The sequence below is a fragment of the Erithacus rubecula genome, assembly GCF_903797595.1.
Source record: "Erithacus rubecula genome assembly, chromosome: 14".
In the NCBI taxonomy this organism is placed as follows: Eukaryota; Metazoa; Chordata; class Aves; order Passeriformes; family Muscicapidae; genus Erithacus; species Erithacus rubecula.
The window spans coordinates 10,223,408-10,240,330 of record NC_136666.1 but is presented as its reverse complement, the minus strand read 5'-3'; the positions used below and the strand labels follow the sequence as shown (position 1 = coordinate 10,240,330).

Genomic DNA, 16,923 nt, shown 5'->3' with positions numbered 1-16,923 from the left:
AAACAAAATAAAGTTCACAAAGGAAACAGTTAAATTTTCTGACTGCCTTCACTGTCACAGAAAATGCTAAACATATTTGTAAGTTATATAAAACTGCATAAGTTCATATTTTCCTCTCCTGGTTTCACAGCCCAGAACAGCAAAAGGACCTTGTGACATCTCTAAACTCTCAAGAGTTTAGTAATAAAAATAAAAATAATCCTCGGCAGAAAACAACACTCCACACCCTGCTACTGCTGAGCAAATGAGTTTCCCATTTTCCTCACTTATCCTCAGACTAAACAATGTTAAATTTACAATTCTAACATCTATTTATAGCAGGCACTCTGCCCTATAAACCACAGAGGTTGGCATATATCATTGTCCTTAATCCGCAGGTCAGCTTTCAACCTGGCATGTCACCTAATTAGGAGAGAAATCTCCTGCCCTAATTAATATCTAAGTAATTTATGCACTGAGGCATGATAAAGCCCCAAGGTGAGGAGGGGGGAAATGGAAGGGGGTGCTCACCTGCTGTGAATTAACCTCTGATTTTAGTTTTTCATGTTTACTGTGAATAGCAACTGACAACGTGAACAGCACCCAGGACTTCTGTCAGGAAATTCCTGTAGGTGCAGCAGGGGAGGGAATTCCTGGGGGTCTGGCAGTGTTGATAATCCTGACAGCACACACTGAGGGAACTAAGCTGGGAGTGTGCCTGCAGGAGGGGAAAATGGGCTGGAAAGCCATGGGGAGAGCAGGGGTAACGTGTGAGACTGTGGAAGCAGCAGAGGGAGATTTGGGGATGTAAGTGCAGGGGTTGAGGGAAGGAAGGGATTAAAGGAGGAAAGAGTTCAGGTTAGGGTGTTAGGCTGGATTTGAGCAAGGGCTAAAGGCTGAACACAGGGTGCTGGGTGTAGGCATCAGCTGAGCCCAAGCTGGATAAGACCCAGCCCTGGACTGGGCTCTGCAGACTGGGCTCAGCACAGCAGGAAGGCTCTGTGAGGAGCTGATGCTTTCCATTTTTCTCTAGAGCAGCATGAAAATGACAATCAGGCCTTGTGCTCAAAAGAAGCTCATCTCATCCCTTATCTCAGTAGACATGACAAAGGGACAGATATTCTCCTGCTAACATTTTTTGCAAACTCAAGGACTGAGAAATAGAGAAATTGTTTAGAAAAAAAAAACCTTAATTTTAAGGACATCATAATTCTGATACCTTTTAAATATCTTTCACTTTGTAGTTTATCAATGCCCCTAAATGCTATTTAATTTCTCTTTTTTTGGTGATTCCCACTTCTTTTCATATAAAGAAAACAAAATATCCTCATCTTAAGATGAAGAATACTTTGTTGACATATCTGGTGGCATTGTTGTTCTTTCCAGTATTTTTCTTCAATCCATCTTTAATATAGCCTGACATTTTGTTTGCTTTTTTTGACCACTACTGTGCCCTGAGTAGAAGTTTCCATTAAGCTGTCTGCAGTAACGCCTAGATCTTTTCCTTGAGTGATTTTGCAAACCATCAAGTGTATATGAGTAGTTCAAATTGTTCCTTTTAGTACACATTACCTCATGCTTGCCTGTACTAAATTTCAGCTACCATCTTTTTTGGTCCCTTCTTTTAGGCTTTTGTTCTGTTTTATTTGCTGTTGGGTATTTTTTAAGTCATGGCTTTTCTAAAAGATCACATAATTACCAATTATGCTGTCTCTGCTACTGCATGCTTGCTTTCCACATGAGTAGCAAATAGATTAAATTAACCCCAGTTTTGGTGTAGGTCTCAGGATCTCCTCTTGTTAATATCCTTCCCAGCTCAAAATAACCATTGGTTTGAAATTTTTTATTTAGTCTTGACAACTTTCTGAGTAATAATATATTTCTTTTCTTAGACATTTTATGACATTCAAAATAAACATCTAGATTATAACTCTAAGATTATACTTTTATCCATCATTCTTTATTAAAGAATTTAATGGCAATTGGCTGTTGAAACTCTACATGGACAAGTACGGCCAGAGCAGGTAAAGTTAAAGCTAGGGTTTGCCTAGAGGAGCAGAATGGCAGGACAGAGAAAATCAATCTCAGTTTGTAAGAAGAGTGTCAATCTCTCCAGAGCAGTGTGGAACAATCCTCTCACAGCTGAGTTCAGAAAAGCAGCTCCCAGGTGCTCTTAGTCTAACTACTGAGTCCAAGCCTGTTCTATGCACCAAATGTGACTTTTCCATCTTCCCCTCCCTGCCTCCTTGGGCACAGGGGAACAGCTTGTTCTGCTCTCAAACTGCTCAGGCAGAGAGAAATGAGAGCAGGAGTGGGGTTTGAGGATGTGACTCCTTTCTCCAGCTATCCCCAGGCCACCCACCTTCACTGAGGTCTTGGATGCAGCCTTGAAAATGGATGCATGTGCCAAAAAGCATCAAGGAAGAACAGGATCCTTACTACTGAATAAAGCATTAAATGAGCACTCCATGTCCAATTCTGGCATCCACTCATTTTAGCACAGATGGCAACAAGGTGGGAAGAGTTTAGAAAACCATTATAAGAAGTCTGAGGAGTGTTTTGCAGTAAGAGACTAAAGAAGTTGTTTCATTTTCTTCCAGCAGATTGTTGCATTGTGATGTCTTTGCAGTCTGTGTACATACTGAGGCAGAAATCAGAGCACTGGAATGTGAAGGCAGATGCATTTGAATCACAAATATGGTTACATAAAAGTTCATCATTAAGGTAATTAGAATTTCCTGGAATGTTTATTCTGCTCTATGCAATTTATCACAGCAGTGATATACTGATTTTGGCAAAGTGGCTGATCTCATCTCAATGTTTAATACTCTTCTAATCAATTTTGGGAGCACGTTTCTGTTTAGCTCTTTTTTCCAAAGCCTGCTTAGTCATTCATATTTTGCATTAATGTCCTGGACTGGAAGAATGCAATGAAGTAATTGGCAAGATCAGATGAAATGAATTTACCTCACTCATGGTTTGTTTTCTTTACCTAAGGGAAGCTATTAATTGTAACTTACTATGTGTTGTCCTGATTGTACTCAGCATGCAAATGTTAAGTAGCTTAATGAAATGTGAGGCTTGAACCCAATACACTTTTATTCCACAACCAGTGGCTTTACCTTAGTAGTATATTTTTTGCAGTAATAGGAACTGTATGAGACAAACTGTTTTTAATGGTGGCAAAGGTGAAACCTCTTTGATCTCTAAAAAGCTCTTTCAAGCAAACATTTTAGCTTCAATGAACAAGGGAGAAATGTATCAACACAAAACGTTGTAGACTGTTATGGAAGAATAAAACTGTGGCTATATTTGTCTACTAAATTGGAATGATCATTTTTTATTTCTGTGCAGAAAGTAACGTAGGTTCACCTGCAGAAGCTTAATATCATATTGGATTCTCCCCAGGGAGAGGTAGTTCTGCAAGTCTGAATACAATTTAAAGATCTTTAGTTTGTGTTCTTCTCTTTCTCTGTAAATTTTGTTTCATGGATGTGTTTTCTGAACTCTTTAGGAACTCCTTTATTGCTTATATTTTCAGTTTCAACTTCAGTGTGCCATTCTCAGGAAACTTTTTATAGCATGCTGTTATGCTGAAGCACATAGAATTCCAGACGATGAATACTTTCTTCATGACAGTTACACAGGAGGATTGTTGTCACTTAATTACACTGTTCATTTGCAAAAATTGTTGACCTACCCTGGCATGATAAAAAATTCTCTCTTGTAGAATACCTTCAAATATATTTGAAAAATTATTATTGGGCATTTATAGCAATTCTGACATTTTTTGCTATAACAGTAACCTGATATTATTGCAGAAAACCTAAGATTTTATAGGTTACATGGACCTGACAAAAAAAACCTTCACCATTTGTTGGATTATATGTAGTGCTTAACTTCTAAAACCAAACAGCAAATGATTGTGTCATGTAACAGGCCAAATGTGTGGTACAAATTGACTTTGCCTCAATTCTTTCCATCATGAATGAACATTCTGTTCTCAGAAATAATTACTTGGATGAAAAGGTCGCACACATCAACCATGGAGTGCATGGTTACTCCCCAAATCCTTGTTAAGCTAATTTCATAGGAAACAGGAATTTGTGTTGGTGTTTCTGAATGCTGTATAAAGCCCAGTGTTCAGAAGAAACAGTTCAGTAGTCCCCAAGTGTGGCACTGTTTAAAATCAGTTAGCACTTCCAGACAGAATTCCATAACCACCCAACATGGCACCATCAGCTGATACATGATTAGATATTAATTAGCAAGGGGCAGATAGAAATGTTGAATTCCAATTACTTCTGCAAGCACCAAAATTTTCAACAAGCAATGAGAACAATAAGCTATGTTGTATCAAAGGTCATCCATGTGATGCCATACAGGGGTCATGTAATTATTGAGATAACTAATGCGTTCCTTTTAAACAAAATGTAAATTGTTTCTGAAAAACAAATGTGGGGAAAAGGCATGAGGTCTAGGGAACTCGTGTCTTACTTAATAAAAATTATTAATTTGACTTATTCAACCTGTGGAATTTGATACCGTTTGAGAAAAAGTATATGTAGACAAATTTCATGGAAAACTTTGGAATGCCAACACACTTAAGAACAATGAAAAAAGTTTTCTCTGTAATATTTCTTTGTTGTTCTTATTAGCACCTAATAAACATCCACAATCTATTTCTGACTACCTTTATGAAATAGCTATGCCCAGTAGGGGTAGTGATGCACAGATGTAATAAATGAAGGAAGAGTGGGCACATGATACACATGAGGAAGTGCAGAGCAGAACACCATTACCTGTGTTCAACAGGGAAATGGAAAGAGATTTGTCTTCCTTTGAAACAGTGGCTAGAGATACAAAACTCAAGCAGAGGGGATTTTTGGCTTGGCTGACCTCTGTTTTTTACCTCTACCTTGATCACTGAATTCCAGTGTTGCCATAAAAACAAAAGACAAAGTTAACTACTACTCCTCACCTGAGCTACGGCAATTTACAGTCTATGTAAGAAATTAGCCCAGCCCCCATATTTGTAATTATGATCTATTAGATATTCTGCTTCACAGCAGGGATAAACATGAGTTTGTGATGCCATGCAGCTGTGGGTGGCTGTCTCCTCCCCTGATGCTTGTCTAGGTGATTACCACCACTGACAGCTTTCTTCAAGGGCTTCTCAGGCCAGAGCTAACTGCACTAAGAATCTGTGATTTGCAGTTTCATACTCAGCCCTTCCCTTTTTTATCCTGATTGGCTTCCCCTTCCAAGGCAACACAGCAGGAAGCATTCTTTAGTTGCCTTTCAAGCCACCCATTCTGTCCAAGAGCTTGAATGCTGATGGTTTCAACTATGCCTGCTTGGGACTCCTGAAATTAATTCAACTAATACCACAGCAACCTGCTTAAATTATTAATGTAAGTTAGTTTGATTCAAGAACTAAAAATGTTTTGTTCATCATCAATATTTCTCACAATATGGTGACTTCTGGCAGAATTCCCAATTTGATCCAAGGCTGGTGTTTCAACAACAAGGTCTTAGAAGTAAATTTCAACTGCCATTTTGGCATGAAATTCACAAAACACATTAAAATAAATTGGGAGCTTATCACAGAAATTATGCCAACAAGGCTAAAAGTTACTTTTGTTGTAATTCTGAATTATTGACCACAAAATTATCTAGGTCCTCCATTCAATATGCTCTGGAGATAATTATTACCCTGACTGGCTTGGGATGAGCTAAGAGCAGAGGTCAATATGGTGAGCCATCTTTAGACAAATTTTTAGTTTCTCTGTAAGACTATGAGTAGAATCCAAGGTCAGCTGCATTTGAGGACCCGTGCAGAAAGGGGAATGGAAAGTATGAAAAAAGGGTGCATGGTGAAGCAGTGAGTATAGCTAGAGTGTTGTTCTGGATCACCATGTGATGCCATGGAGCCATTCATAATCAGGCCTGAATATGTCCCTGACCACTACAGATTATGAAAGAAATAATTACTTCAGGTAGTTTCAAAAAAACCCAGTTCATTCTCTTACATGAGGAAAGATTGTTCTCCTGCCTATGCTGCACTGGATGTGATTTCCATGTTAGCAAAGAAGTTCCCAGAGTGAGTATGTGTATATAGCAGCAATTCATTTATATTTCTCTTATATGTGTTTATTTTCATGGCACAGCTCACATTCACTGGTTATTTTTCAGACTATAATACATCTTGGGTGTTCTGGCTGAAATGAAGCTGCCAAAATTGTCAGCAAAAGGACCGGAAAAGCTGATTAACCTTAAACTTTCCCCCAAGCAACTGCTCAGTTGTTTCTTCAGGATATGGAAGAGGCAGAAAGTCCAAGCAAGAGGAGCAGGATGAATCCAGGGAGGAATGATAGAAATTTCTGTCTGACATGGATTTCACATACTTCTGTGTTTGATCTTTTACACACCCTGTAACAGTTATCCACAGGTATTAGCATTTTAGGTGTTATGAGAGGTTTAAATATAAAGAAAAGGTAGTTCAAGCTTCAGTTCAGTGCTCCATTACTCACTAGTTTCTTGCTTTCATTTTACTTAGGAATTTAGTATCTTTATAAGTTGTACCAGTAATGTTTTCAGGAACATCTAAATGCAATTTTTGAAAATTATCTTCTTAGAATAAGATCTCCAAAGGTATGTACAACACAATTCCTGACAATTTTAATGTGAACAAACTGAAGAAAAAGCTCCTCAGTTTCTCAGGACTGGTGTCTCTTTTGCAAATGGGATTTGTGCTAAGAGTTGGTTAGGTATTTTTAACTAGTAGGCCATATAATTAAAAACTAAATATATGCATAAGAATAAATACTACCATGGATAATTCTTATTCCACTCTGTGGGTTTGTCAGACCCACAGGGATAACACTGTGGTTTGTGGGATCTTCTCCTAGCAGCTCCAACTATCAGAGTTACTTGGGCAGCTGAATCTTCATACCCCACACTAAGAGTTTGCTACTTGGCAAACTCTTGGCTACTTGGCCCTGCTTCATGTGCAGATTTCATATGTCCATATCTCTGGCTATTTGCACCAGGTTTATTTCAGTTTCTTGTCATCTTACAAACACTTTTAATAACAGCATTATGCTATTACTTACTGAGCTTCTCTGCTGTAGTTCTTCGTATTTGGAAAAAAAAGAAAGATTAAGATATGGTCACTGCCCCAAGGCTATAATTAAAACAAGACCAGCATTATAGAAACATATTCTAGCTGGCCTCTAACTGGATGGTCTGTTTAGTTTTGTTTTGACATATTGTATGAAGCAGCATTTAACAGATGTTGGGAAATTAGCTCTCTGAGCTTCTCATATAAACTTTGAGCAGAAATTCATGTGTATGAATTAATTTCATCACTGAATGTGGATATTGATGTTATCAGGCATTTTTAAATGTTTGTGCCTATTCTGATGTGCTTTGAGTCCTCCTTGCCAGAAAATGTAGAAACTTGTCAAGAGAAAGTGCCTCAGTTGTAACAACACTTTCTAGCACCATACTGACGATTCTCTCCTGTTGAGTGAAAGATGTGACCTTGTATACAAGCCCCACAGTGGGGAAAAAAAGGAAAGTGTCAGTTGTTTCATTACATACCCTCTACACACAGTTTTGACCAAAAAAAACCCCCCAAAATGGAGGGGTCTCCCAGTGTCTTTATGCCTAGTTGCCCCTCTTATTGTCAGTGATGCTAATTTATCATATAAATCCTGTAGCTGATATCCTTATGGCTGCTCATACCCCTGCTGAAACAGCACACACCCAGCAGGATACATACACCCACTCCTCCTCTTTGCCAGGAGAATCGGGTGTTGAGGATTAGATTTCCTTTCACAGCTTTCAGGGCTAAGTCAAACAGCATGAAGGGGGGAGCTGACAGCAAGGCTTGCCCCTCTGTGCTGTGTGTGAGCAAGGAAAAGAGGCAGAGAATGGATACAAGACCTGGGACAAAGCCTAAAACAGAACAGAATTAGAAGGGAAATGCAGCTGACAAACTGACACAGAGATTTCCTAATTTCCACCTGTATTTAATGTATTTTGCATATCACATCTCTATTTTTTAAAATTAATTTTTATTTTGTAGCCTCCTAAGTTTAGTATACACACATTGAAGTCTTAAGTGCTTCTAAAACAACAGCTATGGTTTTTAAAGAACATTTCACACCCACCTCACTCAAATTACAACAGACGTGCAATATTAATTTAGGGTGAGTGGGCACAGATGTTATCAAAATCACACTCTTACCTGCCAACTCCACCAAATTTTCCAGTGCTTGGGTATTTTCTTCCACTGATGTGTGGAATTTTATTGTAATGTTCTCTGTGCCTTTTTTTCTCCCCCCTCAGATGTTTTATTCAGTTACTAAACCTGCATATGTCTTCCTCCTCTATCAGCTGTCTGAGCTAAAACAAAACTTCATGACAATCACTGAACAGAAAAGCAGCTCTGAAGATGCTGATGTGATTAGGTGTGAGGCCAAGAACTTGTGCTGAGTGCTAGAAGAGCACTTTATAACCACAGTAAATCAGTTTGGGCTAGACAACATGGCAGAGGAGAAGTGATGTGATGTGAAATATGAGTTGGGGAAGAATGTGAAAGAGAGGGAAGTGAAAAGGCATATTTAAACCAGATTTTCATATTTTAGTGTCACCAAAGTGTGAGTTAACCAGTCAGCTTTTCTTTGCTGACTCTGAATTATCTTCCTTACTTCAATATCATGCTGCTAACACACATCTTCACAGCAAAATGTGCAGCTATGAGCACTCTCTGTGCCCCAGGCCTGTGAAAAGCCATTGTAACACACCACTAAATTTGGATTAATGCACCCTGTCCCTCAGCAAGGACTAATAGCTCAGGATCAGCTTCATCCTAACAGCTTTTGAGCTGTCTGGAATGGAAGCAAAGTGAGTTTTATCTTCCCACAATGTACTTTGTGGAGCTATCCATATTGGGTCGAATTTGGAAGGAGCATTGAAAGCTTTTTTAATACATGACTGTGCCATGCACTGATGAAAAGCAAAGTGCATTGCAAAGGAGGGAAGCATCACTGCCTGTATTTTATGATATCAGGACAAGGAAAAGCAACACAATGGTCAGTTCTGGGTGTGATTCAGGTCTCCATTGCCTTATCCACCAGAAATATTGGAATAACTGGCAATAGCAGGATTGTTCATATTCTCCACTATAATTCAGTCCCATAATTTGTTATATTAAATCCCATGTTTATCAACAAATGGATAAATTACAAACCCTGCAGTGCACTCTACACAGCCTAATTTTTTCCTAGTTTAATACCTACAGAATCAAAGCAGAATTACATCCATCTGTTGTGAAAATGGGCATAATTTTAATTTCTGTAGATAGGCAAAAGTAATAACAGTACCCCTATGCATTGCTTGTCACACATCAAATTTCGTATCTTTACATAGAAAGTGAAAGAAGCTCCCACTTTTCTGTAATTATGCTTTGGTTGCAAATTAGTTAATGTTCCAATTAATATAAAGAAGTTGATTGTATGCAATACACGATGTCCTGGGTTGGTCTGCCTACCTGTGTGCTTAACTTTATTTTCCAAAAACGTGATAAAACACTAATAATATATCCTAGCAAGTCTGTTTTACCTTGGTTTCCTTCTGTGGCATTGTATCAGGGACTCATTTGGATTTAAACATCTCAGGCTGTTTTACAGACACAGCAGGAATTGTGCTGTTTAGAAACAAGTGCTTCCATCGTGTGGACAATGTTAAGAAGTGCAAAAAAAAACAGGTTTTCAAAAAAAATGGGGAAATGTATTTGTTATGGTGAATTAGATGAATTATAAATATGTATGATGTTAGATGATATTAGAGCTATGCATAAATCTGTGGGTTTAACATTGCTAATGGAATCAGAAATATTGATTCAATCCTGTTTATTTCCAGCTCAAGAAATCCTTTCCAATGAGCACAAAGTGATCAAAACACACAAGTCTCCAAGCTACTTTTAATTAGCATCCAATTCCAACATCACCTGCTTTTGTACTCATTTCTGTATCTATTTCTCACTTTTTCTCCTCTAAGTCTTTGCAAAACTTGTTTTTGTACAGCTTGCAGTGCTCCCCTTCCACTCACACACACACAAACACTCCTACCCCAAACATCAGCCAGCCCAGGCACCCTGCCCACACAGTCCTCATTCCTGCATCAGTTCACACGAAGCTTTGTTTCAGAAATGGTTTTGCTTTAAGGCCTCGTCTTGTTTCCTACATTTGATCCAGATTTAAGAGACTCTGAGTCAAAATAGCTGCATCTAATACCAGTAAAAGTCCACAATGGCAAAGTTAGAAACACTGCAGTGCATTCTTGCAGTTTAAGTCTTACTAAACTTAAATATCTACAAAAACTTTATCTATTTAACTTTAATATCTACAAAATATAAGCAGATTTATGTCAATCCATTGTGAAAATGTGCAAATTTTAACCTCTGAATGTTGAACTATTAACAGACACTCTAGAAAAACATCACACATCATGTTAATTATCCTTACATAAAGGAAATTAAAGGAACAAAAGTGAAAGAAGTTCCTAAAGATAATTTCCTCTATAACAACCCTTCTATAATAGATCTGTCAAGGTTTGCACACAAGGTGTGTGATTCTAAAGCTGTCCCCTGCAGTACAGTCCAAAGCAAACCTGCATGTCACAGTAGCATGATCTGCCTGCTGCTCTGAGACCCTGTATATCAATTATCAGCTAGCTGATGCTGCAGTCTGCTGACTTATTTATATTGAACAAAGGTAAAACTTTGTAAACCTTGCCTGTGGGCTTCAAACAGATTATTTGGGAATAGGGCTTAAAGATGTGTTTGGACCAATCCCTTCCTTTGTGAAAGTTTAGTGGGTTTGTTTTTGAAAACAGAAAGTTTTTATTGGCCTTTATAATCACTGAAGATCTTTGGAATATTTTATGGGATCAGTGTAGTATTTTACTTGGGTAGTCTTTGTGTAGAAAGAGAACTCTTGTGGTACAGTAAGAAATAAAATACATATTTACCTAAATTAATATAATGGAATGCAATACAGTAGAAGATTGTCTGTGATGCTTTTTCAGCTTCTATATAAAGACAGGTAAATCTATGACATGACATGACAAATCTAAAACAATGACATTTGTTTTCCAAGTCTTTGCATTTTATACTTGCTTGATTTATTTTCAAGAAAGTGTTTCACCTGAAATTTCTACCTTCAAAAGCCTTATTTTTTTTCATGTGGCTACTCTGTTGTCTAATTAGGTAGGAACAATCTTTTTCTTACTGGATAAACTTGCAGCATGTCATACTTGTTTTCTGCTTTGCATTTACTTTCATGAAACTTTTGGGTACCAAATTTTCTTTGACAATTTTATCTTATTCTCAAACTTGTTAGAAATTACTATAGATTGGAAAATGCTGTGGGTGAGAGGTAAGTGGAACATGGTGATCCATGGAAAAGGCTGTTGTAAGTCTCTAGTCTGCATCACTGTGCTCAAGTTCCTTGATATTAAAGTGTTGAGAATATGAAAAAACATTAAAAAACTCAATTTATATCCATGAATTAGAAGATAATATAAAAAAAACTCACTTGTGATTTAATAATTGGCAATGTTGTGCTAGATGGAGGGTGGATCTTTCAGAAGAACTTTAAATGTCAAAGCATCTCATGATAACTTTGCAAGTGTTTGGTTTTCAGTGGTTTGGAAACTGTCCACTCACCCTCTTAAAAATTGTGACACGGGTCTGGCTTTGGAAGAATTGGTTAAATATACTCTGAGAGCCAGTAATTTAATGAAAATCTATTATGTTTCCTGGGTTCTGACAACTCTTGTCATCAGTGAAGGTGAAAATGGGGAAAGGAACCTTTCCTGATTGACAATTTTTGATGTGTTGCTTAACAAAATTGTTCAGGAGTTTTTTGCCCATCATAACCTTGATGAGTCAATGAGATTGTGCAATAGTACTAATGGCAGACTTTCATGTCCATTTCTAAAATAAACACAGAAACTAAAATCTAAATAGAAAGAAACAAGAATCAGAGTCTCATCAGCCTCTCCTGGCTGCAGTCTTGGGCTTTTGTATTCTCTGTTTTTTCATGAATCTAATTTCTTCTTATACCCTTCTGGGAAAGCTTTGGGTCTGTCATGCATTGTACCATCTTCAGAACCAGGATTTGCTGTAATTATCTCCCAGTGATTCTTATCTTCTTCAGCTCTGTGGGAGTCCAGATAATTGTGACAAACTACTTCAAATTCTCTTCCAAAATAAGACCTGCAAAATCAAAAGAGATGGGATAGGCAGGGAGAATTAAGATATATACAAATTCAGCAAATCTTCATTACTTGCAAATTGTTCGAGATTTTCTTATTTTTCTCTTGGTTTACTCAGAAATATCACTATACTCAAATCACTATATTCAAATATTAGACCCTTACAGGAAACACAATAACCCATTTTATTTCCAATTAATAATTTAGGAATTTGAAAACCAAAATAAATGCCATCTTTCTAGCCTCAGAGCTGAAAGGAGCCCCAGCAGAACAAGGCCCTGATACACCAACTCAACTTGTAAAAGCTGGTTAGGCCCTCATCCCCACTTCTCTCTGACTGAGGAGGATCCTGGCTACTTAATTCTTCTTCAGCCTCAAACTTTCAGACCTTTCATCTTCAAAAACTTCACACAAATCCTCAGTCAGGTCTTGCTAAGGAGTTAAAGGGAAGAATTGGAATACTTAGCAAGGCCTAATCAATATTAATTTAATGTGTGTGTATTAACTGAATTGAGGGATTAACTTCAATTCGCTGAGACATTGATTCAGATGGATATAAGCACACAGAGTTTTATGCATTGTGGTTTTATTTAGATCCTCCTTTGTTCATTTCACTTCTTAGTAGATTTTTTTTTTCCTTCAAAAGTAACCCAAACAACTGACATTGCTCAAGGTATTCAAAGGGAGAACTACCAAGAAACTAGAGAAAAATAAAAGCATGATATAGTAATGAAAAATGAAAAAAAAATCCAAACAACTAAGACTGATCCAACTGTCTGTAGAAAAACAACAGCATGTTACAGCCAAGAAGAAAAATAAGAGAAAGGAGAATGGCATTCAGCATTATTTTCCCTTTCCTCAATGCATTCCTAAAGCACCTCTCTCAGTAATTCCTGATGTTGGCACATCACTGTGCACAGCCCTGCCAGTTGTTAAATTGTTCTTACCACACACAGAAGGTCCTTGGAACAGCCAAGTTGCGATTGGTGTAGCAATGAGTGATTATAATTTTAGTGTCTGCCTGGAAAAAAAGGAACATGTGAAGACACTTGACAAACATTTTTAAACCAATACTGTGAAAAAAAAACTCTTTAAAAATTAGTTAATTGTGACTGTGTTTATTAGTGAGCTTATTCATGTAAATGAGTCTTAGTTCAAGGCTGTAAAGGAACAGTTGCATTTGTGATATTGGGTTGTACACCAGCAGTTATCTGGTGCAGGAAAACACTGTATTTACAAAAGGTTGAACAGACTGGGAAAATCATCCACTTATAAAGATGCCTTGAGAATGTTATTAGACATTTAAAGTACAGGACCTCTTATTTATCACATCTCCATTTATTGGAATATTGGAAATTGAATTTACTGTCAAAAGGCCTGAAAAACAGGTAAGTAATGCATCCTCACAACATGACAATGTCAACCTTTGAAAGTTTCTGATGAGAAAAACTGAACAAGTCACCCTCAAAATGAACAGTAGAAACACATATTTGTATAAACAGATTCCCTAATTAAAGAGATTGTTCCTTCCCCCTCCCCCATCCTAAAAGTAGAGGTCAGAACTGGCATAAGGGAAATACGTGAATAAAATCGACATAACATTTTTTTCTCAGTGCTCCACCTGTTTCAATTAAATTTTCACAACACTTCCTACAGTTTTCATTTCTTACAGGAACTGGAAATCCTTCGTGTTCCAGTCGCAGTTGTGGATCCAAGGACTTTGCTTGCCAGACAGCCAAATAGGAAACCTCAGCTGTCAGAAATACCTTCTGAAGGCGAGACTTTTTAGCAAAATTTTTAAATGTTTTGTGGTCACTTGCCAGATAAAACTGTAAATAAAAATATATATTAAGGTCAGTGTTAATGTAAAAGAAACAAGATATGTAATTTTAAAACGTATTTTTGAACAAAAAAAAAAAAATTTCTCTTGGATCCTGACTGAAAAGTCTTCCCAGCTAAAACTATGCAGGCAAAACCCATAGGATATAGTCTGTACTGTTGATAAACTCATTAAGTAGTTTTTCTATATGCAGATTTGTGAATACTAATTTAAAATTGAATTTGCATTCCAAATATTTTCATCTCACCAAAATGATTGTTGAGAAGGAAAACATGTTTTTTCAGTTGTGGTGATTTATTTTGAGTGCATACGTACATGTAATGCCTTATGTGCTTTTAATTTGCAGAGGGAAGGAATGTTACCATTTAATAGAAATCTCCTTCCTCAGAGTGATAAAACAGTGCATGACTTTATATTCCTACTATGGATTATCTTCATAAGCAAGAAAGTCTTCTCATTTTGGAGTTTCACTGAATATTCTGAGTTGGAAGGGACCCACAAGGATCATCAAGTCCAACTTTTAAGTTCAAAGTAAAAAAGCCCTAAAAAATCTCCTTGAAGAATTCTTTCATGATTCACAATCTAATTGTGATTTCTTTTTCTTTCCTTTTTTAGATTCCCTTTATTCAGCCATTCTGGCTAACAGCCCCTTTGGTCTGCAACCTGACCTCAGTCAAGTATCATAAACTTTCTAATTAGGTATTATTTATCTTGATCTATGCATGATTCTGAGCCTGATCTGTAAAACTAAGATGTTGCACCAGTGCACAGCTTTTATATATCTATTCTTAGAGAGGGATTGAAGGCACATTATCAGTATATGCTACCACTGCCATTTGCAATTTTATTGCCTTACCAATTTGTCAGAAACCCCTCCTTTTGTCCCAAGAAGAAAGTTTTGCCCATATCGAAGTGGTTCGCCCACTGCACTTCCATCAGCACTGTTAAAATTGTAAAGGGGAAAAAAGGGTACATTGAAATCATCAGTTGTACAATTGTTTAGGGGTTTTGTCTTCTTTGTTTTGCAGTTAGATGTTCCTTTATGACAACAACATTTGCATTGTTTACCTTTTAAAATAGGTAAAATATCTTAACCTAAGGCAGAGCCTTTGAGTATTGAGAAGGACCCTGTTCTTCTGTTTCTCCTCCAACAAACAGCAGCAATTAAATATATATTTGAGAGAGAGAATATGCTGGGCTTTTAGAACAGAACCATGTCCATGGAAAGCAAAAGCAATGACAAATATTTCTGCTTGCAGGAGAGTGAACATTAATACTAGTGGTATTTGGACATGTTTGGTGTGCAAGTGGAATAAAAACAGCGGCAGAATTTACCAAATAATATGGTGAACTTGATTCTGTCTTCACACTTAGGCTGATTTAGAGGTCACAGTAATATTCAGCATATAATCAAGCTTAATGCATGGCTGAAGACTCTTCCTTAAATAAATTAAATTTACTCATATTTCTTCGTGTATTAGCAAACTTAATTGCCTTTTTCTCAAAGCAAGATACCTAAAGCTAAAACAATAATTGAAAACTACTCAGAATAAAGTAGCAGACCTTACAATACAGAAAGCATTTCGACCTATGGGGTCCACTCTCTTGGCTGCACTAAGTCCACGTGAGATCTGCAGGGGTTCATCCGAGTACAGGGACACTTCTTCCATGTCCACAGCCAGAGTCACATCTCCACACATTTCGGGGTCCCTCTCCTCCGAGGTCCCTTCCAAATCCCGGGATTTGCTGTCTGGGTTCATTAGCAACACGGTGTCTCCAAAGTGAACAAATCCATCGGAAGATACTGACAGCTCTACCTAAATTAGAATTTACATCTTATTTTACACAATTATCTGAACCTAACATCAGAGGTAGTTTAGTATATAAATTCCCTGTCATTCTTAGTGCATGCAAAAGAGTGATAAGTGTTATGTCACTCTGGGGGGGGTTCATGGGGAGGTGGAGCACAACCCTCTCTTAAAATTACCCTCTTGAAAATATTCTCTTGAAGTCTGGCTAATCTCTGTACTAAAAGTTGTCCTTGCTCTCTCTTACGGATAAAATCCCTCAGGAGATCCTGTTGGCAAAGGAGAGAGGAGCAGACGTTATCCAGCACGCACAGTCTCGCGTCTAAAGCGCATTTAGAGAGCAGCCGGAGCGGGGAGGCGGCGATGCCGGGATGGCGGTACCTGATGCGCGTACTCGTCCTCCAGCCAGTTCCCGATGCGGACCCCGAGGCGGTAGGAGGCCATGGCCGGGCCGGATCGCGTCCCGCGTCGCCATAGCGACCGCGCCTCGCCGCGATTGGCCAGATCGGGGAGGGGAGAATCACGATTGGCCAACCTGGGGAAGAAAGAGCCGCGATTAGTCAGAGCGGGAGGGCGGAGTCCTGATTGGCCAGTCCGGGGCGGGGCCGCGATTGGCTAGTCAGGAGAGGGTGGGGCCGCGATTAGCCTGCCCCGGGCGGGGCTGCGATTGGCCAAACCGGGAAGGGCGGGGCTGGGGCGGGGCCTGAGCGGCGCTGAGGGCGGACGGGGCCGTGACGGACTCCTGGGACGCCTGAGGGGGGAAAGCAGCGTTCATATCAATATCACCCTGTCCCGCTGTAAATCCAGCACTGCCAGGTCCACGCGAAACCGTGTCCCCAGGTCCACACACCTTTTATATACCTCCGGGGGTGGTGTCTCCACCACTGCTCTTTTCCCAGTGCTTGACAATCGTTTCGGTGGATCAGTTTCCAGTCTAAGCTTTACCAACCTGAGGCTGTTCGCCCTTGTTCTGCCACTTTACATTTCAGTCTCCCGAGCAGTAAGAAC

The 16,923-nt window shown here is 38.5% G+C and overlaps 1 protein-coding gene across 1 annotated transcript; it reads right to left on the bottom strand.

Moving 5' to 3' along the window:
• Nucleotides 1-11,947: 11,947 nt before the first annotated feature.
• CFAP161 (cilia and flagella associated protein 161) lies at nt 11,948-16,419 on the bottom strand. The gene is made up of 7 exons (XM_079317543.1): nt 16,297-16,419; nt 16,095-16,184; nt 15,671-15,924; nt 14,964-15,048; nt 13,938-14,096; nt 13,215-13,288; nt 11,948-12,268 (listed from the first exon to the last, which is right to left on the bottom strand). The coding sequence occupies exons 1-7, from the start codon at nt 16,357-16,359 to the stop codon at nt 12,091-12,093; spliced, it is 903 nt and encodes a 300-aa protein (XP_079173669.1). The 5' UTR covers nt 16,360-16,419; the 3' UTR covers nt 11,948-12,090.
• Nucleotides 16,420-16,923: the final 504 nt, after the last annotated feature.